The 25,618-nt window shown below is 38.7% G+C and overlaps 1 protein-coding gene across 8 annotated transcripts in view; it reads left to right on the top strand.

The window, feature by feature from the left end:
- The window catches only part of tent4a (terminal nucleotidyltransferase 4A), a 104,751-nt gene that overhangs the window by 32,557 nt on the left and 46,576 nt on the right, over nucleotides 1–25,618 (top strand). For all 8 annotated transcript variants that reach the window (XM_043689621.1, XM_043689625.1, XM_043689623.1 and 5 more), the window contains exons 3-6: nucleotides 11,358–11,481; nucleotides 13,572–13,618; nucleotides 20,627–20,747; nucleotides 20,831–20,938. In XM_043689621.1, the coding sequence (XP_043545556.1) occupies nucleotides 11,358–11,481; nucleotides 13,572–13,618; nucleotides 20,627–20,747; nucleotides 20,831–20,938 (400 nt within the window). The remainder of the gene's footprint in view (nucleotides 1–11,357; nucleotides 11,482–13,571; nucleotides 13,619–20,626; nucleotides 20,748–20,830; nucleotides 20,939–25,618) is intronic.

Below are 25,618 nucleotides of genomic sequence, written 5' to 3'. Positions count from 1 at the left end.
TCGTGCACATCATGTGAGCATGGTGATACTGATTAAGTGGAATTATGATATTATGCAATAAAATTGCATCCACCTCTAGCAATGACAAAATTAATGTAATTTATGTGGCTGCTGTTTTTGCTTTGAAATGTAATGTCTAGTAAATTAGAGCAAATTGCAGAGGTTAAAGCAGAGGTCTGGGCCTCTTTCCCTATTATGTGTGATCTACATAAACTTGAATGCTATTCTTAAATTGCAGTTTACTGCCTTTGGGAGAACGTTAACAATTTTTAAAAAACCTAAAATCTCAATAAATATGCTATGGTGCAATCTTGCTGTCATGCGTGGATAGCAAACAAACCTCCTCTCACTCCGCTATTGAGCAGCTTTCACAGCACCAGGGTGCCGGCAGACATTTTGTTTGGGGAAGGCAAAAATTAGCTCAGATGGCTGGATAGTTTGAGATCGGGAGTAATACCAACAGTGAGGGTTCAATTCACACACCAGATGAGGTTACCATGAAGATCTTCCCTCCTCAACCTCTCTTCTGAGGTGCAGTGACCATCTGGTTAAACCACCACCAATTGCCTTTGTCTAATGTTTGGGGAAGTGGACAATCAGCCCTCTTGTAAAATTTACCCCATGTGTCTGGATTTATTACAGATGCTTAATACATTCAGATAGTGTCGGTGATATCATGCCTTAAAAACTTCTATTCTCTGCAATGACCTTATTTGCTCATGCACATTTTGTGTTGAATTCTTTCTTCCTTTCTACTTCACTCTGTATTCTCTTGCATTGGTACATTGTTGCTTTGACCTTCCTCTTTGGATTTCTAAAGTGCCCTTCCTTGAACCTTCCTCATTGCCTGGTAATTTAAAACCCTGTCACCACTCTGGATTTATGTTTGATAAAGACACTGATCCTAGCTCACCCCTGCAGAATATCTTCCGCTGTCAGTGTTCCCAAATCAAAACCCCTTCTTTCCACAAGATTCTTTCAAATATACTTTTTTTTCCCCCATTATCAATTAGTTCAAAAGTCATTGAGTCATAGAGATTTACAGCAAGGAAACAGACCCTTCGGTCCAACCCGTCCATGCCAACCAGATATCCCAACCCAATCTAGTCCCACCTGGCTCATATCCCTCCAAACCCTTCCTATTCATATACCCATCCAAATGCCTTTTAAATGTTGCAATTGTACCAACCTTCACCACTTCCTCTGGCTGCTCATTCCATACACGGACCACCTCTGCGTGAAAAAGTTGCCCCTTAGGTACCTTTTATATCTTTCTCCTCTCACTCTAAACCTATGCTCTCGAGTTCTAGACTTTCCTGACCTCAGGGAAATGACTTTTGTCTATTTATCCTATCCATGCCCCTCATAATTTTATAACCCTCTATAAGGTCACCCCTCAGCCTCCGACGCTCCAGGGAAAACAGCCCCAGCCTGTTCAGCCTCTCCCTCTAGCTCAAATCCTCCAACCCTGGCAACATCCTTGTAAATCTTTTCTGAACCCATTCAACTTTCACAACAGCTTTCCAATAGGAAGGAGGCCAGAGTTTCATGCAATATTCTAACAATGGCCTAACCAACATCCTGCATAGCCGCAATATGACCTCCCAACTCCTGTACTCAATACTCCTGACCAATAAAGGAAATCATACCAAATGCCTCCTTCACTATCCTATCTACGTGCGACTCCACTTTCAAGGAGCTATGAACCTGCACTTCAAGGTCTTTGTTCAGCAACACTCCCGAGGACTTGTATCTGTCAAATTGCCCCTGCAAAATCGATACCTCTGACATAGCTGTTCTATTTAAAGCCAAGGAGTTCACAACCGCATTACATGGACTGATTAAAAAATAATTTCATGGGTGTTAAGCTGATGTGTTGGATTAATATGAATTATGATACAAAAGTGCACTTGATGGTTCCCTTTGCATTGCTTTGACACACGGAAATAAAACTCTACTACTTTCTTCTTAACTTGGTTGCAAGAGTGATTTGAACTGCTTCCTGAAGTCTGCTTTTACTGAAAGTACAAGGTGTGAACAATAAGCAATGTTGCGTCCTTTGACCATCTGAACAAGAGGCTATCATTATACAAACTGGTCTGTCTGTCTCTACTGTGTATGCACACATCTGTCCAAGAGCTTTTCCTTTGGTTTGGAATATGGAGGTAGGTTAGTGTTGTCAATCATTTAAGCCAATCTGGCATTTGTACCAATGTCCTGAAATCATTAGTCAAGGTCTCTCGATTACCAGTCCAGTGATAATATCACAATGCCATCATGTCCCCTTGTCAATTTAAAAAAACTTTTTAAATAAAAAATAAGTTACAAAATTTCTCATTTTCAAAGTAACACTGTAAAAAGTGTCATTGACATGGATCGATTGCACAACATAAATGGTGTTTTGAATCAATGCCTGAGATAATAGCAAAACATTGTTAGTTGCAACAAGAACTGTTGTGTATTATATAATATGGGAAAATTCATGCATGCAGTTTTTGTCTCCTTACTTGAGAAAGGATGTATTTGCACAAGAGAGGGTGCAGAGGAGGTGGACTAGGTTGATTCTGGACTTGAGTGGGTTGAGTAGAGCCTGAGTAGATTAGGATTATGTTCAGAAGAATGAGGAGGGATCTTGTCGCAATACATAAAATTATGAAGGGGATAGATTGGATAGAAGTAGCGAGGATGTTTCCACTGGCGGGTGAAACTAGGACAAGAGGGCATCGCCTCAAAATTGGAGAGAGCAGATTTAGGACTGAATTGAGAAGGAACTTCTTCACCGAGAGGATTGTGAATCTATGGAATTCCCTGCCCAGTAAAGTGGTTGAGGCTTCCTCAGTAAATGTTTTTGAAGCTAAGATTGTTTGAACAGTAAAGAAGTTAAGGGTTATAGTGAGAGGGTGGGTAAGTAGAGCTGAGGCTATGAAAAGATTAGCCATGATCTTATTAAATGGCGGAGCAGGCTGGAGGGGCCAGATGGCCTACTCCTGCTCCTAGTTCTTGTGTTATCATTATGAAGGTTTCTATTTGACAAGGGAACGTGTGGCCTTGATGATACAGTCGGGACTGGTAATCTGCAGACCCAGACTAATGATCTGGGGACATGAGTTCAAATGCAAGATCTCAGATAGCAACATTTGAATTCAGTTATCTGGCAATAAAAGCTAGTCTAAAAGTGACCATGAAACCATTGGTGATTTTTTTTCCTGCCATTTTCACCTAGTGTGGCCAACATGTGATTCCAGAACACACAACAATGTAATCAATTGCTCTATGAAATAGCTGAGCAAGCCACTCTGTTACACAGTCTGACAAAAAAAATGAAACCAGATGGTCACCTGCCATCAGCTAAGGCACTGGAAGTGACAATAACATGACAATGACACTGTTGACTAAATAATATTCTTCTCACCAATGTCTGGGGGCTTTTGCCAAAATTGTGACATTCTACAGACTGTAAAACATTGTCTGTGCGTGACATTATGTCAGACTATGTTCCAGACATCACTACCATCCTTGGTATGGCAGTGCCATGGTATGCAATTGGGAGAAGGTTGCCCTCTGAGTTCTCAGCACTTCTCGTGGTGTCACATCAAACAAGACAAAAACTGCTTCTGCTCATTACCAATGTGTTGATTATTGTCATGATGTTTTTTCTTATCTTCATTATCCAAGCTTATCTTCATGTGTGTTGTGCACATTTGGAGTTTGCTGCAGTTCCTTAAGTTGGCTTCTATTCCTCCTTAATGTTGCTCTATTTGGTGTTTTGGCCTTGTAAAATCTTGGCTCACTGTATAATTGATTACTTTGTAGATAACCAGCTTCCTTTTTAAAAATGTTTGACTCTGACTTTCTGCCCTGCGTCCAGAATAGGTAGTTCTGCATCTATATACATCAACTTTAATTATCCCAGATTTTCTAGGTTTGTTCTGCATTTAAGAAGCTACATAGGTTGTGGCATCACTGAATTATCTGTGCTTGCTTTCCAAATATGCTTTCTGCTGCTGATGGTAAGCACATATCCAGAAGCTTTTAGGTCTGACATAGCAATGTGAAAATCTTTGGTCACCCTGTACTTCATGATAAGTACTTGACAGTGCAAACCAATTCCTTAGTAAGACCATTGGATATGGGATATTGCTGTCACCTGGTTTCTGCCCCAATTGGCATACAAAGCCCACCTAATGTTCAGGTGTAATGAACAGAAACTATATTGCATTCATTATATTTGACATTGCGCTTTAACAGTCCGACAGTTGGAAATTCTGAAAACTATTCAGTGATTAGGAGGAATTTGTCAGCGTGTGGGGATAAGAGTCTGAAGTGATTTTTGGATCAAGGAACTGGTTGATCCCATGCCAGGCATCTTGTTCACTCTGTGCCCATAAGCCCTTTGAAATAGCTGTGATAATGTGTCCTGGCAAAGAGCTTCAGGCACAAACACTTGGCTCTTGCAAAACCATGCCTTTTGAGATAGTTCATGCAACACTGTATGGTCAAAAACATCTGCGGGTTCCAGTGTGTCTTCAGTTGTGTATCATTAGCAGCTCTTTCTTGCAATTGGTTATGTTCATGCTGTCCAAAATTCATCAGCGCTACTGTAAGCGTGTCTTCCATCTCATTGTCCTGCTATCTTCATGCAAGTCTTGAGTGTAATTTCTTCATTCATGCTCAGGTTTGGTAATCTGCTCAGAGACTCTGGTGACCATTTTGGCACCAGCTTTGCAGTAAACTTCAAAGTCGTTTTCCTATACTTTATCTAGAAATCATTTGAAATTTGGATGGTGCCCCTATTGTGATTTTTGCCAAATCATTCCAATGGTTGCGATTGGTTTCCACGGTGACCTGCTTACCAAATAGGTACTGAATGGAATCTTGTCATAAAGAATATAGCAGAGCAAGTTGTCCATGCTGTATATTGCATTGTGCTGGTGATAGACTTTTGGATCCAAAAGCAAATTGATTTGATGTCTTACATGATGTGTGCTTCTAGTCTTTCTGAAATGCATTGACTTCCAGAATTCTCATCATTCTTAGATCATAGAGATTTGATGCTTTGGCTCAAGGTCCCCCACCCATGCACATGGGACGTCTTTCCTTAATAATACTTTTGTTGGTATTAGGAAACTTATAGATTTGAGAGCTCTCCAAGGTCTCCTATTTGGATAGTAAGCCAATGGCAGAAATCTTTGACATTTCCTGCATCAGATCGATCACATAACTTGAACAGAGATCTAAAAGCTTAATTTGTCCTTCATTCACCTGGCAGTATTGTTCATGATGTTTTTCAAAAAATTGTCCATCACAGCAAGATCCTTGTCAATACATAGATATCCAAGAATATTTTCTATAACTCTGTCTATATGCTAAATGATAGATCTTGACTGACAGTTAGACAAAAATGTGGCCGCCTGAAAGTAGTGATTTGTTGAGATTCCTTTTCTAAGCAAATCAGCCAATATCAGTGTTTAACATGGCAAACAAGTTAACTTGGATAAGAAGCTAGCTCCTGTTAGTGAATGATTCTTTTCCTCTAATGATGGGATTTTGCACAGACATCTCTTAGGTTTAGACATCTTTGGTCCAAACAGGCAACCATTGTGCCATCTTTCTGTATGCACATAATACTCTTGTGTGTTGATGGAACATAATGGCATAATCCATCATGTACATGTTATCCAGCTTACTCCTAAGCGCCTCTTGTGTGTAAACACTGCATTTTCTGGGAGGGTCACTTGATGGAATTGTAACTTCTGAGATGTAATAAACACTTACCGTTTGGATTTTCTTATGGCATTGAATCTACTTGAGAGAAATTGTTTTGAGTCTTGGACTGACTCAGTGCAAGTATTCTTGATCTCTTCTGCTGCAATCTGTATCTTGTGATCTCATGAAAAGTCGTAATGATAAGAACCACATGTGTTGCTAGTCCTACGACTGCTCGTCCAGCTGTGCTCATAAGATGAGAGAGTTGTAGGTTCCATGCGATATTGCCATAGTTGCATTTCAATATTAATATTGTTAGGGTCTAGACTACCTTCTGAATATTTTGAGGGGGTTTGGTCTGGTTCATAACTGCTACTTTTAAAGGTAAATGTAAGGTGCAATGTTCTAGATGCAATTTGATTGGTCAAACTACCAAATTTAAAGCAAAATACACTTTATTCATTCACTATAGTTAAAATCTAACAAAAGGAATTGGAATAATTTCACTCTATTGGAAAATGTAATAAAATAATAGACACAGTAACTATTACTAATTAACTGTTCCAATATAGTAACATTCCATAAACACATCCTTGGCAAAAAGCAAATTCAGAACACAAATTCTCATGTGTAACTCCAGTAGCCCAAGAGGAAAAACGTAAAGAAAACTCGAGTGTAGCAGACGAGAGAAATTTACTGCAAATTCCAGCCCTGCTGATGGTACAGCAAAGACCGCTCAATGTTAAAACTAAAAATCCTGGTTGTATGTGTGGGAGCTTGACCACACTGAGGCTGCTTCTATTGTTCCAACCCTTTTTTAAAAAAAAAACACCTTCACAAGTTGCTTATCATCTCCTAGACAGTTGGACACCTGTCTCCCAATCTCTCTAAAAGGAATCAGGGTAAAACACACTTGATAAAGCATACTATCTTCGCAATATAGCTGTGTAGTGATGGGTAATCCATTGTATGCAAATAAAATGGCCATAAGATATAGGAGCAGAATAGGGCCCATTGAGTTTGTTTATTGCTGATATATGTCTCATTCTTCCTGCCTTCTTCCCGAAACCCTTTGATCCCCTTACCATTTGAGGAGAAAGTGAGGACTGCAGATGCTGGAGATCAGAGCTGAAAATGTGTTGCTGGAAAAGCGCAGCAGGTCAGGCAGCATCCAGGGAAAAGGAGAATCGACGTTTCGGGCATAAGCCCTTACCATTTAAGAACCTATCTATCTCTGTTTTTAACACGCTTAATAATTTGGCCTCCACAGCCCTCTGCAGCAATAAGGTCCATAGCCACCTTCTGGCTGATGAGATTCCTCCTCAACTCAGTTCTAAAGGATCATTCCTTCACTCTGAGGCCATGTCCTTGGGTCTCAGTCTCCCCTACTAGTGGAAGCATCATCTCCACATCCATTCTGACCAGGTCTCTGTGTTCAGTGATTTTTCAGTCAGATAACACCTCATGCTTTTAAATTCCATTGATTACAGACCCACAGTCTTCAATTGCCCATCTGTCAACCCTTCATCACCAGGATCACAATTGTAAACCTTCCCTGGACCCCTTACAATGCCAGCACATCTGTCTTCCAATACAGGGCCCAAAACTGCTCTCAGTATTCCAAATGTTATCTGACCAGAGCCTTGTACGGCCTCAGCTGTGCATTTTGGCTCTTGGATTTGAATGCCAAATTTACACTTGCCTTTCTGCCAACTAAATTAGCATGTTAACATTGAGAATCCTGAACTAGGATTATCAAGTCCCTTTCTGAAGTCATTCTCCATTTAAAAATGCTAGTACCTTGCATCTAACAGCATGGGCTTTATCTTATTTAGCAGCATCCTATTCCAGTCAAAAACTTTCTGGAAATCCAAATAGATCATATTCACTATTAGATTAGATTAGATTACTTACAGTGTGGAAACAGGCCCTTTGACCCAACAAGTCCACGCTGACCCGCCGAAGCGCAACCCACCCAGACCCATTCCCCTACATTTACCCCGTCACCTAACACTATGGGCAATTTAATATGGCCAATTCACCTAACCTGCACATCTTTGGACTACTTAGGATGTTGCCAGGATTGGTGGATTTGAGCTATAGGGAGAGGCTGAACAGGCTGGGTCTGTTTTCCCTGGAGTGTCGGAGGCTGAGGGGGTGACCTTTTTATGGAGGTTTACAAAATTTGAGGGGCATGTCTCGGATAAATAGGCAAAGTCTTTTCCCTGGGGTCGGGGAGTCCAGAACTAGAGGGCACAGGTTTAGGGTGAGAGGGGAAAGATATTAAAGAGACCTAAGGGGCAATGTTTTCACACAGTGGGTGGTATGGGTATGGAATGAGTTGCCAAAGAAAGTGGTGGAGGCTGGTACAACTGCAACATTTAAAAGGCATTTGGATGGATATATGAATAGGAAGGGTTTGGAGGGATATGGGCTGGGTGCTGGCAGGTGGGACTAGATTGGGTTGGGATATCTGATCAGCATGGATGGGTTGGACCGAAGGGTCTGTTTCCATGCTGTACATCTCTGACTCTATAAGTCATTGGTGTGTACTCCGTGTTGTTGTTGCTGCAACATTTTGCACATGCTTTTTGTTTGGTTGTGTTCTATTGTAGCCATAGATTTCTTGCATAGGTTAGCCCAGTGTCCTTTTGTGTCACATGACTTTGCAAGATTTCTGAATGTAGGACAGGTCTGTGGTGGGTCCAGCAGATCAAATTGTCCATGCAGCATGTATATTTTCTGCATCCTGACTACTGCACCACTGCTGGTAATTGCGCCTAATGTTTGCAGATACTTCCAAGTTGATTACTTCATTCTTGTGGCTTTGCTTGTAAAACTTCAGCTCTAGGCAGTGAAACATAAAGTTTACTTTTACACACAGCTGATTTTCCAGCATTTCCCATAGCATAGTAGGATCTCTTTGGTCCTGTACAGCAGTGGAACTGTGCAGCCCTTTTATTTCTCATGGCTGTTTTTATTTTCATTCCTTGCTTATCTGATTCTGATTTAAATAAATCTAAAAAGTACATTGCCATTCTTTGTTTCAAGTACCTAAATTTAGTGTGAAGGCTGTGGACTTGCAATTCACGTAAGAAATTTGGTTTTCTTTCTGTGAGTTTTCAAGTGCTGTCAATGTCTAGACGATTTCAGTTGTTTTGCTACTTTTAACTTTGCTCTGTGCAGAGATTTGGCAATACAGCTGCTATATTAAAAGTTGCTTTATAAAGTCTGCCCTGTGCTGTTTCAGCTACAACTCGATCTTGCTTGCTTTCTTGCCTTCCTTCCTTTTTATTTTCTTTCTTCCCATCCCATTTTCCTCTTGCCCAGGAATCACTTATAAAAGTTGTTTTGATGGTCCTGTAGCTTCCACAGTCCAATTTGGAACCAACTCTGGGCCTGAACAGACACATGAATCAAATACTCACGGTTAATTTTGTTTTTCTTTCCTCCTGGTGTAAATCTGATTAATGCAATGTTTCAAGTCTTTTCAGAGGCCTTCTGTGATGGTCTTCAAACTAGCCTCATTGCCTTTTTTTCAATGAATGTGTATCCTATCAATGTTTTCTAAAAGCAAAATAAAGTCTAAAATGCATAGGATATGGGAAGAAATTCCTATTCATCTGAACTGATGCAAGGATTATATAATAGGATATTTTTCTAACTTGTGGATCTTCCATCTAAGTTCAGAACTTTTGAGGTATCCATTCAGCAGAGTAACGCAAGTTCTCAGGTCTTAAATGGTTGTTGGATTGCTTAATGGTGGTAGGATACAAGTAAAAATTCTTTCAAGGAAAGAGTGCAAGCATTAAGCAATCAAAGCATATGAGTGAATCATTACATAGGTGTGGGAACTGTCTTACTTATTAGTGCTCGCAAGCTCTCATTAACTCACATTCATTCACTCTGAAGAACATAACTGTTGCAACATTTAAAGATTTAAATCTTGAGGCAGAATTGATATATGTACCACCACTAACTCTCTTTCTTTGCAACTTGCTGTGGAGATAGTTTGGCTTTCACAATTTATGTATGTTTTCCTTGGGAAAACAATTTTTACTTCATAAGGAGGATAATCATCTTTCAAAGAATAGGTATCAACAATTAAATAATCCCTCAATCTATATTTTTATTATTCTGCTTTTTGCAGCTACATTAACACAACAGCTTCCACTCTTAATAGTTGATGCTACATAAAGAAACAATAACATGACAGTCTTAAATATTGTAGACAGCGTTAACCAGAAAAATATTTGATTGCCAAAGAAATGATCATCAGTGACTCTTGTGTTTTATGTCTTTAAATATTTTTGATGTTGCATTCACTATGTCCTCACCATGTTTCACCTAATGTGCATGAAGGACCAAGTTGACTTTGGAAGAAGGAGCTAATGAAGAGTAGAAAGAGGCTCATTGAGTCTTGGTTTTGGGGACAGGAAAATATTCCAAGGATTCTGCAGTAGAGTTGGAATCTGGAAGCAGCAACTACTTTGATGCAACTCCTGATAGTCTAACTGGATTTACCGTACTGTGTGTTAGAACAAAAAGGAAAAGGGTTACACAGATAAATAAGAAACCCAAATACAAAGAAGTTGCAGGGAGAGAGCAGAGTAATCTTGAAATTACTAATCTTGACAGTATGATTGACTATTCATTTGCAATTAATAAATGTTGCAATTTATGTTCTGCATGTGCTGCTCCGTTTTGCAGGCAGACCATCAGAATTAAACTTCTTCCTTAACCCTGAGAGTTTTTGGATAATTATTATGCAGATTCTGGCTCTAGCCTGACCTTGATATTTTCATGCCTGCTGCTGTACTTATCATTTTAACAATTAAAGCCTTTGCCCTGCAAAAGCATCAAGTATGATCGCAATCTGTTGAATTAGGCCCATTAAACTGGCCCAAATGTAACTGTGGTTGCCTTAGCTGCAGAATCTGGCCTTGTATGGCACTACTTCGTGCCGTGGATTAGGTGATTGCTCAAAAAATAGAGGCCAAGAAATATTAACATAAGTCAGCAGCCTAGAGGGAGAGCGTCTACTGGAATCAAATGAAGGATTTATTCAAAACAGGCAAATAGTCATTGTTAATATGCATTATCAAGATAGAAAATAGAGTGGGGATAATATTGGCACAAGTAGAATGGCAAAATAGTTGTGGAAAAGTTTGTTTCTTTAAGTTTGTAAAATACATCAGTAGTGTAAGGTTCTCAGGAATTGGGAAATGTTCTGCGAACATTTGCAGGTAAATAATGATAACTAGGTTGGAAGAAAACTATTTTGTATTATTTAAATTATATATCTGCACATTCTCTACTACCATTTCGATCGAACTAGAATTTGAGAATTATGCACAGTTTAACAGTTTTTTTCAAACATTACATTGAAATTAAATGGTAGTAGAGAATGTGCAGATATATAATTTAAATATAATACAAAATAGTTTTCTTCCTACCTAGTTTATAAACTTCTGGAACATGTGATTCTGGCTAATGTGAAACATATGACTTCATCTGTAAGGAAATCAAAGAAAAAATGTAACGTAATCACAAACACTTTTTAAAAGTCTGAATGAGAGGATTGCAAAAACAGTTTGAGAATTAAGTTTTGTTGCAGATCTTCATACAAATCTTTCTCTCCATTTTGTTAGTCTCCATGAAGAAATCATGGACTTCTACAATTTCGTGTCACCGCGCCCTGAAGAGGAAACCATGCGTAAAGAAGTAGTGAAACGGATAGAATCTATTATCAAGGAACTTTGGCCAGCAGCCGATGTGAGTTTACAATCTGAAACTAATTTTCTCCTGAAGTTATTTTTCCCTTAACTCTTATTTTCCCAGACAGAAGAGATTCTAAATTTGTAAAACCAACTGTTTTCTTTAAAACTAACATTTTACTTCATAGGTTATCTAGGTTTTGTTGCTTGTAATATTTATCTTTTGAGTTCTCTATGCCCATCAATAATGTATTTTCTACATGTTTTTGTGTATTCCCATAGATATACATGTATAATGTGCATATGAATATTGAGTTCAAATTCGGTTAAAATTAGGTCATCTAATTGAATTGCTGTTTACGATTCTTGAATTCAAATACTCCAAAAACATTTGACTGGTCAATATCAATTCAAAATATTTTGTATTGGCTATGATCAGAAATAAAATTAGTATGACTATAATGAGTGAAAATTACATCAAAATGATGAGACTCTGTTGAGATGTTGTTGATGCCAACCTTTAGCTTGTAAGAGTACTGAATATTATTACTGGGAATCTACCAGAGCCAGCCACAATTCTCTCTTTAAAGTTGAGTAAGAAATATCAAAACAGTGAAAGCCAAGTTCTCATTTTTGATTATGAAGTCTGACTCTCATTTATGGAATTTTCTGCATTTTCATGTTCTTCTATTGCCAGTTCTTCTGGATGTTAACAGAATTATTTATGATTCCTTGCATCTTTCCTGAGTCTTGATAATCATGGCGTACCATGGTTCCATGTGTGTTAGCAACTTGTAGCTTCCTAACTTGGTTCTTTCTACAGGGAGTTCTTGGATGACGCACATTTTGACAGCGCAATTTGCTTACAAAGTCACTGAGGAATTAGGGAATGGTATTTGCGAGAACGCTTACCTCTGTTTGCACTAGCACAATTCCAGTGGTGCTCAATATGCGTGCCTCATTCTACATCTGCACTCCTGTCTGTGCCAAAGTCTCTGCGCTGTTCTATGCATATACTGACATCTGCATTGGTCTTCGCGCTGTTCTGCACATGCCCTGTTGTCAGTTACCAACAGGGCAGCTTTCTGTGGGAGGCATTGTACAGAGAGCAGCTTTCTGAGAGAGGTACATTGAGCAGCTTCCTGTGAATGCTACACTACTCCTGAATTATCCCGTTTTTTGAAAAAATTAATAGGCATAGCGAGAAGAATGTTATCAATAAGTGTCCTGGTATTAAAACTGCAGGTGGTAAACGTAAAAGGAAGGCTATAACACTGGCAGAGAAGCTAGATATTATGAAGTATTTTTGAGCATAAGGAGAGATTATGTGCTACAGCTCGCTTAACAGGAATGAGAGAGTCTAACTTATGTACCATGATGACCCTCTGTCCCTGTAGTAACAATATTTTTTAACTGTACTTTGTTAAATTTACTTTTGTTTCATTGACAAATATGATTTATAACCTTCATTCAGGCTGTGCTGTATTTAGACTTCTAGGTGATTTTGAGTGATCGTGAGTGATTTTTGTTTTTGCTGGTCTGCCCCGAACCCCATTTTTCTCATAGGCCCCATTATTTATATTGTAATTTTTCTATTAAGTGAGGTTTTGCTGGAACGCAACTACGGCATTATAGGAGAACTACCTGCCTATGATATCAGACCCAAACTCTTCACCTGAAATCAACAAATAAGTCAAAAGGACGGAAACACAAATTTGTATATATTTGCACAAATTTCCACTCACATGGTTAAGGCAAAATCAATTACAGTGACTTCAGTGAAATGAGTTAATTGCAGCACTGATCAGGACTTGGTGCCACAATACAAAATGTACTCACTCACTGGGCCAGAATGCACTAAAATGCATTTATTTTTGATCAATATAACAATAGATTAAAATCAAAGTTATAATGTTAGAAAGTATTTATAATTTTGGAATAATTTTTAAATTATTCTCTTTGAAAAATGTTCTGGTTTCCTTCAACAGAAAAACAAAATCTCTTAGCTAAACTGTGAATGTACTACACTTAAGCATTTCGCATTCAATAAATGATACATAGCAAAATGACAAATTAGAATTTGTAGTTGTCTGCCATTAATAATTGTGATCTTTTGTACTGAACAATTAATGTTTCTTTTGATCACAGGTTCAGATTTTTGGGAGTTTCAGTACAGGACTATACCTCCCGACTAGGTAGGTCCAAGTTATCTGCTAGAATTGGTAATCTCAAATAAGTGCTGATAACTTAATTGTTAGTTAAGAATTGGTTTAAGAATGTTTTCTCACTGTGTTTCAATGCAGTAAATTTTCTATCTCCTAGAAAGAAGAAAGAAATCGTTTTTATGTATATCTTTAACTATTTTTGCAATTTTCACAATCTCAGCATGCTCCATAATGTTTTTAACAACTGATCGAGTTCTTCTGCTTTTGAAGTGATAATCCTTGTGGCAACATGGGAAACATTGCTGTAGACAAATGTGATGCAATGCCAGTGAGAGAATGGCCAGATAATCTTGCTTTTTAATAATGTCTGTTAATGGAAGATCCATGGTACTCTGCTTTGAATAGTGTCATGTGCAGTTTTTTCCAAACAAGAGGGTAGACTGACCTGAATTTAATCTCATATATATGAAAGATTGCAATTTTGACAAAGAATAACACAACCCCTGTATCAGCCTAAATCAAGTGCTTTCATTTCTGGAATAGAATTTGAACTGACCACAATTTGGTTAAGGTGACAGTGGTGCCACTTACAAATGTTTTAGCTGCATAAGCTTGTTTCCAGGTTTTGCAGAATAATTATACACAATTCTAGAATCTCACTTTTTGAAATACTAACTTTAAATTTGGCCTTTGCTTTATAATGGAAATAAAGTTTTTCAAAGCGAGTTTTCTATTCCTGTAAGGTAAATTTATTCAATCTGCACAAATGTACAAACAAATGTTTGAATATTCTTGATCTTTATATCTGTATTATCAAATTGAAAGGCTGTGAGGAATTTTGCCAACTTGTTCAGTTCTATTTTTGATTAGATGTTGCCATCTTTTTGTTTAAGCAGAGAAATAAGTTAGAAAGAAGTTCAAGAAATTAGCTTCTGAGGCAATCGGTTTGGGTTCTCCACTCAGCACAGTGAAATCTAAGCGTATTCCCATCAGCTTCGAGTTTTTCCAGTCTGAGTTTACAAATCAAAGGATCCTGCCCAAATAGTTTTGTGGCTGCGCTCCAAATATGTTGGTAGTAGCCTGTTATTGGATTCTGCACTTGTTCATTTGATTGTCAAGTGGTTGGGAGCTAGCTGCATCACAAATGTGGTTGCACTTCTGGATGGCAAGTTTTCTCGTAGTAGCAACAAGGTCAAAAATTAATATTCTCTAGTGTTCTTCCTACCAAAATGAATCACTTCAAGTACTTGCATTTAATTTCATCCACCATTTCTTTGTGCATTCCACTAGCCTGCCTACTGTTTTTGAAGTTTTACCCTACATTCTTCATAGTTCACAATACTTCAATACTTCGCATCTGATCCTGTTGTGCTATGAATTTGAAGTACAGGCAGCCTATCCAACATCAACTCCTCACCAGTTTTAAACCTTTCAAATGTCTGCGGTACCTTCTCTCTCACTGTGATCTGGGCAGGATATCCTCCTTGGTGGGTTTAGTGTAGGATGATTGCAGTAATATTCTCAGCTAATACTGTATTTGGGACTGTTCCACCATGACATCCAAGTCTCATTGCACCTTACCTTTTCCTCAACTGTCACCATTCAGAATAACCAACTTTTTTTTGTGACCAAAGTGGATAACCTCACATTTATCCACATTATTTTGCATTTGCCAAGTATTTGCCCACTCAGCCAGTCTGTCCAAGTCATCCTACAATCTCTTGGCGTCCTCTTTGCAGCGATGCTGCCACCCAGCTTAGTGTTATCTGCAAATTTGGAGATATTGCATTCAATTCCTTCATCCAAATCATTAATGTATTTTGTATTTGTCTATACAATTCTCTAGTAATAATGATGGTACTTAATTCCTTCTCTCTGTTCTTTTCATATTAATGGGATGTGTGAGGTATTTCCACATGCCAAATATCTGTTTCACTCTACCATTTCCTTGTTCCCTAGAAGTATCTCCTCAGATTCATTTACTAAGGGGCCTATGTTCACTTTGACCCCTCTCTTCCTTTCTGTATATATTCAAAGAAGTTCTTGTCAGTTTTTTATATTCTGTGGCAGTTTGTCCTCATGGTTTATTTTCTCCTTCACTTGAATAACTTTTTAGTCCTCCTTTGCTGGATTCTGAATTTATGCCAGTCTTTGGGGTTTGTGCCTCCTATGCAAATTTTCTTTCATCTTAGTAGTGCCCTTAACTACTTTGGGTAGCCATGTTGGATTTTCCATTTCTTAGAATCTTTCCTCCTCACTGGGATGTATTTTTGCTGAGAGTCATGAATTATGTTCGTTTCCAACGCAGTTGTCTCTCAGTCAAACAGAAAAATAAATCACTAATTTCTTGGAGATCGTTTACTCTGATGTTATTTATGAACGCTGCCTCATTACCCATTACCAGATCCAGGATAGCCTGTTCCCTGGCTGGCTCCATGACACATTGTATTAGGGATAGCTTCATAGAGCATTCTGGATTTGTTATTGTAGCTACCCTTTCCAACTTGACTGACCCAAACAACCTGAAAATTGAAGTCACCATAGTTGTTGCTGTTTTATTTCTACATGCTCTTTTTCATTCTTGATTTATACCATTTCCTACACTATGGCTACTATTTGTGGGTCTATACACTAATACTATCAATGTCTTCTTTCATTTTCTGTTGTTTGCTTTCAACCAAAATGATGCTATATCATCCAAGACTAGATCATATCTCATAAGAGTCCTCATTTGATCACTTATTAAACAATGCTACCCAACCATATTTTCCTTCCCTCCTCCTGTCTTTCCGAAAGGTCAAATATCTTTGAATGTTAAGTTCCAAGTTCTGATCTCCTTGTAATCACCTCTCCATAATGGCTAAAAAAATCATTATCCTTGATTTGCACCATTAATTCATCTACCTTATTCTGAATGCTTTGTACATTAAGGTTTCAAAGTCTTTAGACTTGCCTGTTATCCCCAGACAATTAGCCTAGACTTCTAAATTACTTGCCTACTAAACTACCTATTAAATTGTTTGCACATTCTCCCGTGTCTGAGAGTTTCCTCCTAGACCACCTCCCACGGTGTAAAGATATGCAGGTTAGGTGGATTAGGAAATGCAGGGCTACAGGGAAAAGGTAGGTGGATGGGTCTAGGTGGGATGCTGTTTGGAGAGTCGGTATGGACTTGTTGGGCCAAATGGCTTGTTTCCACATTGTTAGGATTTGACGAAATTCTACGAATAGGCTGTGTACCTACTCTCTAAAGCTGTGAAAATCGATGCAAAAGAGTTTCTGCCGTGTTTAATACAGTCACTACAGCTTACAAAGGCCACATCCTCTTTAAAGATGAGAATTCTCCAATTTCCACAGGATTCATTTCTGGAGAAAAACATTCTAAAAGGAAACATGTGGTTCATTGGAACTGAAAAATCTCAGCTACTATTCTAAAAAGATGTTTTGTCATAATATCCAAGTCCAGACTAGAACAAGGTGATACCAGTAAAAATCAAAAGCCAGAGTGTTTGATTCAAAATGTGAGTTTGAAGCCCACCATTCCATTTGTAAATTGGAGTTATTGATATCAGCCATCTAGATTCAGCTCCTATTGTGGGATATTATAAAATTACTTCAGCTGAATCTCCTTGCAGTGGTTTGTGGTACTTTGTTACTGTTCTGAATAACTCTCAAAGGCACGATGAATATTACTTGCTTTATGCCAATATCTGCAGATTGGTCACACATTGAATTAAGAGGGGCAAGGAAGTAGTGCTGCATGACATTATCTTGCCTGTCTAATTTATCACCCCAATAAGAGAGGAAGGCTGAATCCTGTGTTGTTAAACCTTTGCAAAGTTCATTGTTTTGGCTGTTAACTTTGGGAACTGGATGTAAGAAGTGAATCTCAAAATGTAGGTTAATAATGATCTGATTATGAGTGGAGAAGAACAACTGAGAAATTTGATCTATGATAAATGTGGACACTAGATGCTGACTTAGAGAGAAGGGATTTTATACCCTTTGGTGAGAGTGCTGAGTGGAATGATGGATGCCATAATATAGTTAATGTAGTGATCTGCTCAGAGCTTTCCCAGATTATTTTCCAAATGTGGACCTCTTAGGTATTTTTATGGATTAAATTACTCCTTCAGAGCTGAGCCCTAAATGGAATATTTAATCGTTGTGTGGTAAATAAAGGCAGACATGTATTTCTGTCGTGCTCTTGAAACTATCTCTTTAATGTGGTCAGCGGCTTGATCTGCAACTGATCATTGGTGTGTACCTGGGTGGAGGCAGAGGAAGGAGCTGGGAGACCAGCAGCTGCCTGCAGCTCAGCCAGAAGCAGAGGCAGCCACGCAGATAAGGAGACGCCAAGATGAGAGGCCAGGTAAGAATGACCACCTGGCAAAAGGAAGAAATCCCTGGCCACAACAGCTTCCAGCAGCAGACCCAGAGGAAGAGAAAAGTAGTCTGCACAGACAAACTCACCCCTGGCACTACCCAGATAAAGGGCAAGAGAGGAGCTGGGACAAGGCGGTTACGAAGGGCACCATTGAAGCTATTGCTACAACCAAGACACTTAACAATCAATTAAATATGCTTTATCATTTTTCTAATATAAGAACTATGGGATCACTCAACAACTCCCACAAACATCAACGTAACAATTAGATAAGCAGCTTTTTGTCATTTTGATTGAAGGATAAACATTGACTAGAGTACCGTGGTATCTCCCCCTCTCCCCCCCATCTTCAAAATTGTGTATTGCGTCTTTCGCATCCACCCAAGCAAACAACTGGAGCCTTTATTGAATGTCTCATCTGAAATAGATGAATGAAGGGATAAGGGCAAAGTATGTGTTGCCTTTCAAATTTTTTTACAAGTCCTTTGAAATATTGAGAAGGAGAATTTTTTTGCAATATTGGTTTGCATGGCTCACTTGGCTTTAAAGAATCCTATCATGTAAATTAGTATCGGAGTTGAGTGACAGGTTAGACATTATTGATTTGTAGTACTTTGGGTTAATAATTTTTGAGAGCTCTCAGCTGAAAGCTTCCAGTTGTTGGGTCCAGATAGCAGGCTGGATTCCAGAAATGTATCGAAGTTGAAAATATGTACTGCCAACTGGAACTATTTGATTCCCCTCGAGTTGCATGCACCATGTTATATTCTAAAAGCGAATTGGGAGAGATAAAACAAAGCCAGGTTTTATTTGGAATAGATTCTGTGAAACATAAGCATGTATCTCCTGATTCCATTCTACCCCCTGTTCAGTAAGTGGTTCTTGATTCTTTCTTGAAAACTTGTGTAACAAATTGAGCTAAATCGAACCAACTAATCAAATTAGTTTAAGGGGTGCTGTGCCAAAAGTCAATTTTTCAAACAAACCTTTATTTTAAAATTTATTTATTATTTGAACGGAGGTGCAGTAAAGGAAGGGCTCAAGCGTGTCATTGCACATAGCACACTCCCTCTCCTGAAATATTCAAATGTGATTTAGACATGGAATAGGGGAAAGGTAGTCCAGTCTAACAATTCCTCCATAGCCTGCTGTCTGGACCTGTTTTTATGACCACCTTGGCCATGACTTAACCACTTGGTCAGTGCCTTTCACTGATATGCACTTGATCTCAATTAATATGAGTAACATACTATTTGAATTTTTTGCTGTATGATGTATATGCTCTCCTTGGGTAGTTCAGGTGATGCAGGCTAAGAGTTCTCCTTACTGCCCACTGAGCTTATTTATGCTGCGATATGCAAGATGAGGGAGCTTCTGGATTTAAGTTTGCTCATGAGTTGGAAGGTTTGTTGTCAGATGTTTTGTCACCATGCTAGGTAACATCAGTAAGCCTCTGGTGAGGCGCTGGTGGTATATCCTGCCTTCTATTTGTGTTTAAGTGAGGTTGGTAGATGGAGTCCAAATCAATTTGTTTATTGATAGAGTTCCGGTTGGAATGCCACGGTGCAAGGAATTCTTGTGCATGTCTCTGTTTGGCTTGTCCTAGGATGGATGTGTTGTTCCAATCATAGTGTTGTCTTTCTTTGTCTGTATGTAGGATACTGGTGAGAGTGGGTCATGTCTTTTTGTGGCTAGTTCATGTTCATGTATCCTGGTGCCTAGTTTTCTGCCTGTTTGTCCAATGTAGTGTTTGTTACAGTCTGGACAAACTGGCAGAAAACTAGGCACCAGGGTACATGAACGTGAACAAAACACCATGACCCACTATCACCAGTATCCTTACATACAGACAAAGAAGGACGTCACTTTGACTGGGACGACAGATCCATCCTAGGACAAGCCAAACAGGGACACGCAGAAGAATTCCTTTGAAGCATGGCATTCCAACCAGAATCTATCAACAAACATATTGACTTGGATCCCACCTATCATCCACTGAGAAAAAGAACCGAAAATGACTCTCCCACCCAAAGAAACCCAAACACATAAATAAAAAGCAGGACATATCACCAGTGCTTCACTGGAGGCTCACTGATGATGTTGCCTAGTATGGTGACGAAATGTTTGACAAGAAACCTTCCAGCTCAGCAAGCAAACTTGCATCCAGAACCTCAACCTGAACTACAAATCTTTTTGAAAATCACTAACGAGGGAGCTTCCTGTGATGTTTTTCCTAAGGGGCATCTGGATGATGCACACTTTTTTTCCTCTTCAGATTGTTCCAACATTGTATATGCATCTCTAGCTCCAAATAAGAAATCCTCTACTGTTCTCATGAGTTCTTTGTGGACTTCTGCCGCTATTCTAGCTCTCACGTTGATCTAATCTTGCAAAAGATCCATTTGATCATGGTTGGGAGCCACAGAAGGTAATGCAAGACCATATTTGTTCGCAAGTTTTAATTTCAGTGACTTGAATAAAATAGGTTAAATTTAGGCTGGTGTCTACAATTAGTTTATTTTTATTGATCAGACAAAAAAACTGCATCCAATTCTGAACTGGTAGTTTCCAACTGGATAGTCTTAACAAAACTATTCTTAATTTACACCCTTTGGGAATTATGCTAATTATTTCTTTCTTTTGTTTTACAGTGATATAGACTTGGTAGTTTTTGGGAAATGGAAAAACCCACCTTTACAGTTATTAGAGCAAGCACTACGAAGACGGAATATTGCTGAGCCACATTCTATTAAAGTACTTGACAAAGCTACAGTAGGTCACTCAGGAGAATGTCTAATCTTTTTAGAACTTTTACTTGAGTGTGATACTTGATTCAAAATTTCTCAACTTTATAGGTACCAATTATAAAACTGACTGACCAGGAGACAGAAGTCAAAGTCGACATCAGTTTTAATGTTGAAACTGGTGTGAAGGCAGCTCAATTTATCAAAGACTTTGTTAAGGTAAATATGAGAGTATATTTTACACATTTTATTATACATACATATCAAGAACAGTGGTTCTCATCTAATTCATTTGAATTGGTAAGAATTAGGTTGTCAATTGAATGAATACATTTGAAGTGTTCTGTTTGAGGTTTTAGTTCCAGTGCAGCTGGTGCTACATGTTCTAGTGTGTTGTGGCTCATGTCTAGAATGATTATGCATTGAATGTTTGTGTTTCAATTATTCCAGTAACTAAAATATGAAATGTTGATCACTTATAACAATTGGTGATTGAAATTACATAATTCTTCATGTGATGACTTTTTGCATCGATGTGTATTTTGTTTCGCATCCTACCTCTATGTAATATTACATCACAGATAGCAAGCCACACCCAAATCAGATTTACTAACACTGGATTCACAACACACTGAAGTTGAAATATTCAGTGACCCTCAAAATTGTTCAATTACTTCTAACCAAACTTTACAAATAACCAATCTTGGACACCAAATTTATAACTCAAACACAAAATTAACAATATATTATTATGTTATTTTATCCAAAAATGAAGAAATACAAGGCAATCTAAATAAACTAAACTCCAAAGTCACCGGTCAATACAAATAGCTTCTGGAGACCTCCGGAACTTTTCATTATTTTTTTATAGTCTGGGGTTGTTCTCTCAGGACTTTGAGTAAGTTGCTAATTGGAGAATAACTAGAAAGCAAAATCAAAAGACAAGAAACCAGTTGTAGGGGTTCCAAAGCAACACTGCCTCCTGCCCAAAAACCTAGTCAAAACCAATTCCCTTGATTGACCAATTCAACATTCAACTAGCTGACAGTCCCTGCACATAATATGTCTATGCCGGTTTGTCTATAATGTTCTCATAGCAGTACTTGCTTTATCTTTCCACACCAGTCCCCAGCAGTCAACATCAGTCTTTTTTGTTTAAAACACAAGCTGCTGTTCAAAGTTCAGTTCTCAACATGCAACTCACAGTTGTAAACCAAAAGTGAGAAATGCAAAAGAAAAATAATGATGGTCCCAGTGATAAGTAAAATTCAAGCTTTATAATAAAACTTATGCACAAGTATTCAAACTGGGAATGTGAATGAAGTGAATATCCAGTCTTGTGTTGTGGATCAGAAAGCATAATTTATTTCCAAATAGTATTCTTTCAGTCAGTAAATCTCATTGGCTGAGCTTACCATGAGGAACTCTACTTCTCAGCCTTTGCCCTTTTTCTGAGACATGGTGACCCTTGGATTAAACCATCATCAGTTCTTGCTCGCTCTGATGCTCTCTCTCACTGTCGTTCCCTTCATTTATAATATCCCAGTCAGGGCAGGTGACAAATACTTATCTAGCTTAGCATGTTTTTTTGTCAGAGTACTTCATGTAAAGGAACCCGAATCTTCCAAGGGGAGACATTTTCTTAGTTTCTCCATTTGGGTCTACGAGATCATAACAATATGTTCCTGGAAGGCCTTGATTTTGAGGCTCTGTTTCTACTAGCAAACTGTGGCAACCTACAGTTTGGCTGTTCTTCTACAACCTTCAATGAAAAGCCAACAATAACCACCTGGTAGGTAAACTGTCAAAGCAGAGTTATTCTTATCACTAAATATTCCAGATTTTTCTATTAGTCTTCCACATCTCTATTTCATATGACTGGGGTTTAACTCTTCAAGATAAGTCAATCATTTTATTTGTCCAGCATGCTACCCACAATGCACATTTTAATTAAATAGTTGTGTTGTTCTCTTTGTAAAATATGAGAGCATAATAACGTGGGTAAATTGTAATCGTGGTTTACAATAACTTGAGAGCACAACTGTGAATAAGGCCTGTTAAAATCCGGTTAATAATCCTAATCACTCTAATCATAAACTTCAAATATAGCTGTTGGTGCTCACTCTCTAATAGTTATAGTGGAGTCTGTTTCACGTACCACATCTTGGCATTGATCTGAAGCTCTATCGTAGTGTGTTGACAGCATCAGAATTAGTGACCAAGGTGAGAGAGTGTAATCAAGCCTCCCTCAGCCCAACCAGTCCACACCAACCCTCCGAAGAGCAACCCACCCAAACCCATTTCCCTCTGACTAATGCACCTAAACACAATGGGCAATTTAGCACAGCCAATTCACTTGATCTGCACATCTTTGGACTGTGGGAGGAAACAGGAGCACCCGGAGGAAACCCACGCAGACATGGGTGAGGCAGCAGTGCTAACCACTGAGCCACCAAGCCGCCCCCTTGCTATCCTAGGATTCAATAATTTTCTGGATTTGTCCATATTCTTAGTTGATCCCTTTGTCCTGTTCTATTGAAATGTATTTAAATTGCAGAAGTTAACTTTCAATTTTTGTCCAGGATGGAAATCTTCTGATAAAAGCTGTGGCAAATTATTCTTTCTACTGATCTGGGAGATTGAGAGTAGATGAATAGAGAGGAAGGGATTAGGTGGGAAGTCAATGTTGTAGAAAGAAGAGAATATTTGGATGAACAAAAGAGCAAATCTTCAAGTGTATAGTGCAAAGCTAAAGCTTAATCCCAATTCCAAAGTTGAAGAGAAACAGTAGAAATGTTACGCAAGTAAATGGAAATATAAAAATATTGGGGCTGTGTTTGCATTCATTTCCAGAAACCTGGCAGCTAAACATAGATATTTTGCACTGGGGATTTAGGGAATGTTCAGAGCTGAGAAAATTCTTCTTGGAAGACTTTTAGAAGAATAAAGTATGCAGGTCACAGCAAGTTATTTTACTTTATCCTAATATGATTAATTCAAAACTAACATAGTGGGCCCCAATGCAATGATTAGTTCATCGATTTAACATATTTCTCGAGTGATGACTATAGTTGGTTATGTCAATTCATCCTTGTAGATTGGAATACAGAGTAAGAATATTTGAACAATGATATATGGTAAATGTGTTATGATTGAAGGAGCCCACAATTTGCAAAGCTTTCTCATCTATGTGTGGGTCTGTTGCAGAGAAGTGGGTTAAGTTGTTAACTAACTGATTATTAGAGTCATAGAGATGTACAGCATGGAAACACACCCTTCAGTCCAACCCGTCCATGCCGACTAGATATCCCAACCCAATCTAGACCCATCTGCCTCACCCGGCCCATATCCCTCCAAATCCTTCCTATTCATATACCCATCCAAATGCCTTTTAAATGTTGCAATTGTACCAGCCTCCACCACTTCCTCTGGCAGCTCATTCCATACACGTACTACCCTCTGTGTGAAAAAGTTGCCCCTTAGGTCTCTTTTATATCTTTCCCCTCTCTCCCTAAATCTATACCGTCTAGTTCTGGACTCCCTGACCTCAGGGAAAAGACTTTGCCTATTTTACCCTATCCATGCCCCTCATAATTTTGTAAACCTCTATAAGGTCACCCCTCAGCCTCCGATGCTCCAGGGAAAACAGCCCCAGCCTGTTCACCCTCTCCCGATAGCTCAAATCCTCCAACCCTGTCAACATCCTTGTAAATCTTTTCTGAACCCTTTCAAGTTTCACAACATCTTTCCGATAGGAACGAGACCAGACTTGCACGCAATATTCCAACAGTGGCCAAACCAATGTTCTGCACAGATGCAACATGATGTACCAACGCCTGTACTCAATACTCTGACCAATAAAGGAAAGCATTCCAAATGCCGCCTTCACTATCCTATCTACCTGCGACTCCACTTTCAAGGAGCTATGAACCGCATCCAAATCATTTATGTAAATGACCCAGCACCGATCGTTGTGGCACTCCAATGGTCACAGGCCTCCAGTCTGAAAAACAACCCTCCACCACCACCCTCTGTCTTCTACGTTTGAACCAGTTCTGTATCTAAATGGCTTGTTCTCCCTGTATTCTGTGAGATCTAACCTTGCTAATCAGTCACTCGTGGGGAACCTTATCGAACGCCTTACTCAAGTCCATATAGATCACATCTACTGCTCTGCCCTCATCAATCCTCTTTGTTACTTTTTCAAAAAACTCAATCAAGTTTGTGAGACATGATTTCCCACGCACAAAGCCATTTCAAGACATCCAGCACTTCCTCCTCTGTCATCTAGACATTTTACAAGATGTCACCATCTATTTCTCTACATTATATATCTTCCATATCCTTTTCCACAGTAAATACTGATGCAAAATATTAATTTAGCATGTCCCCCATTTTCTGCGGCTCCACACAAAGCCCGCCTTGCTGATCTTTGAGGGGCCCTATTCTCTCCCAAGTTACCCTTTTGTCCTTAATGTATTTATTAAAACCCTTTGGATTCTCCTTAATTCTATTTGCCAAAGCTATCTCATGTCCCCTTTTTGCCCTCCTGATTTCCATCTTCAGTATACTCCTACTTTCTTTATATTCCTCTATGTATTAAGGATCTATATTTAGATATAAATATATCCTGTGTATACCTTACATATGCTTCCTTCCTTTTCTTAACCAAACTCTCAATTTCTTTAGTCATCCAGCATTCCCTATACCTACCAGCCTTTCCTTTCATCCTGACAAGAATATATTTTTTCTGGATTCTCGTTACCTCATTTCTGAAGGCTTCCCATTTTCCAGCCGTCCCTATTACCTGCGAACATTTGCCTCCAATCAGCTTTCAAATGTTCTTGCCTAATACCGTCATAATTGGCCTTTCTCCAATTTAGAACTTCAACTTTTAGA

Source organism: Chiloscyllium plagiosum, chromosome 5 (assembly GCF_004010195.1).
Source record: "Chiloscyllium plagiosum isolate BGI_BamShark_2017 chromosome 5, ASM401019v2, whole genome shotgun sequence".
Classification (NCBI taxonomy): domain Eukaryota; kingdom Metazoa; phylum Chordata; class Chondrichthyes; order Orectolobiformes; family Hemiscylliidae; genus Chiloscyllium; species Chiloscyllium plagiosum.
Note: the sequence above shows the minus strand (reverse complement) of the source record. Positions and strands in the feature narration are given on the sequence as shown.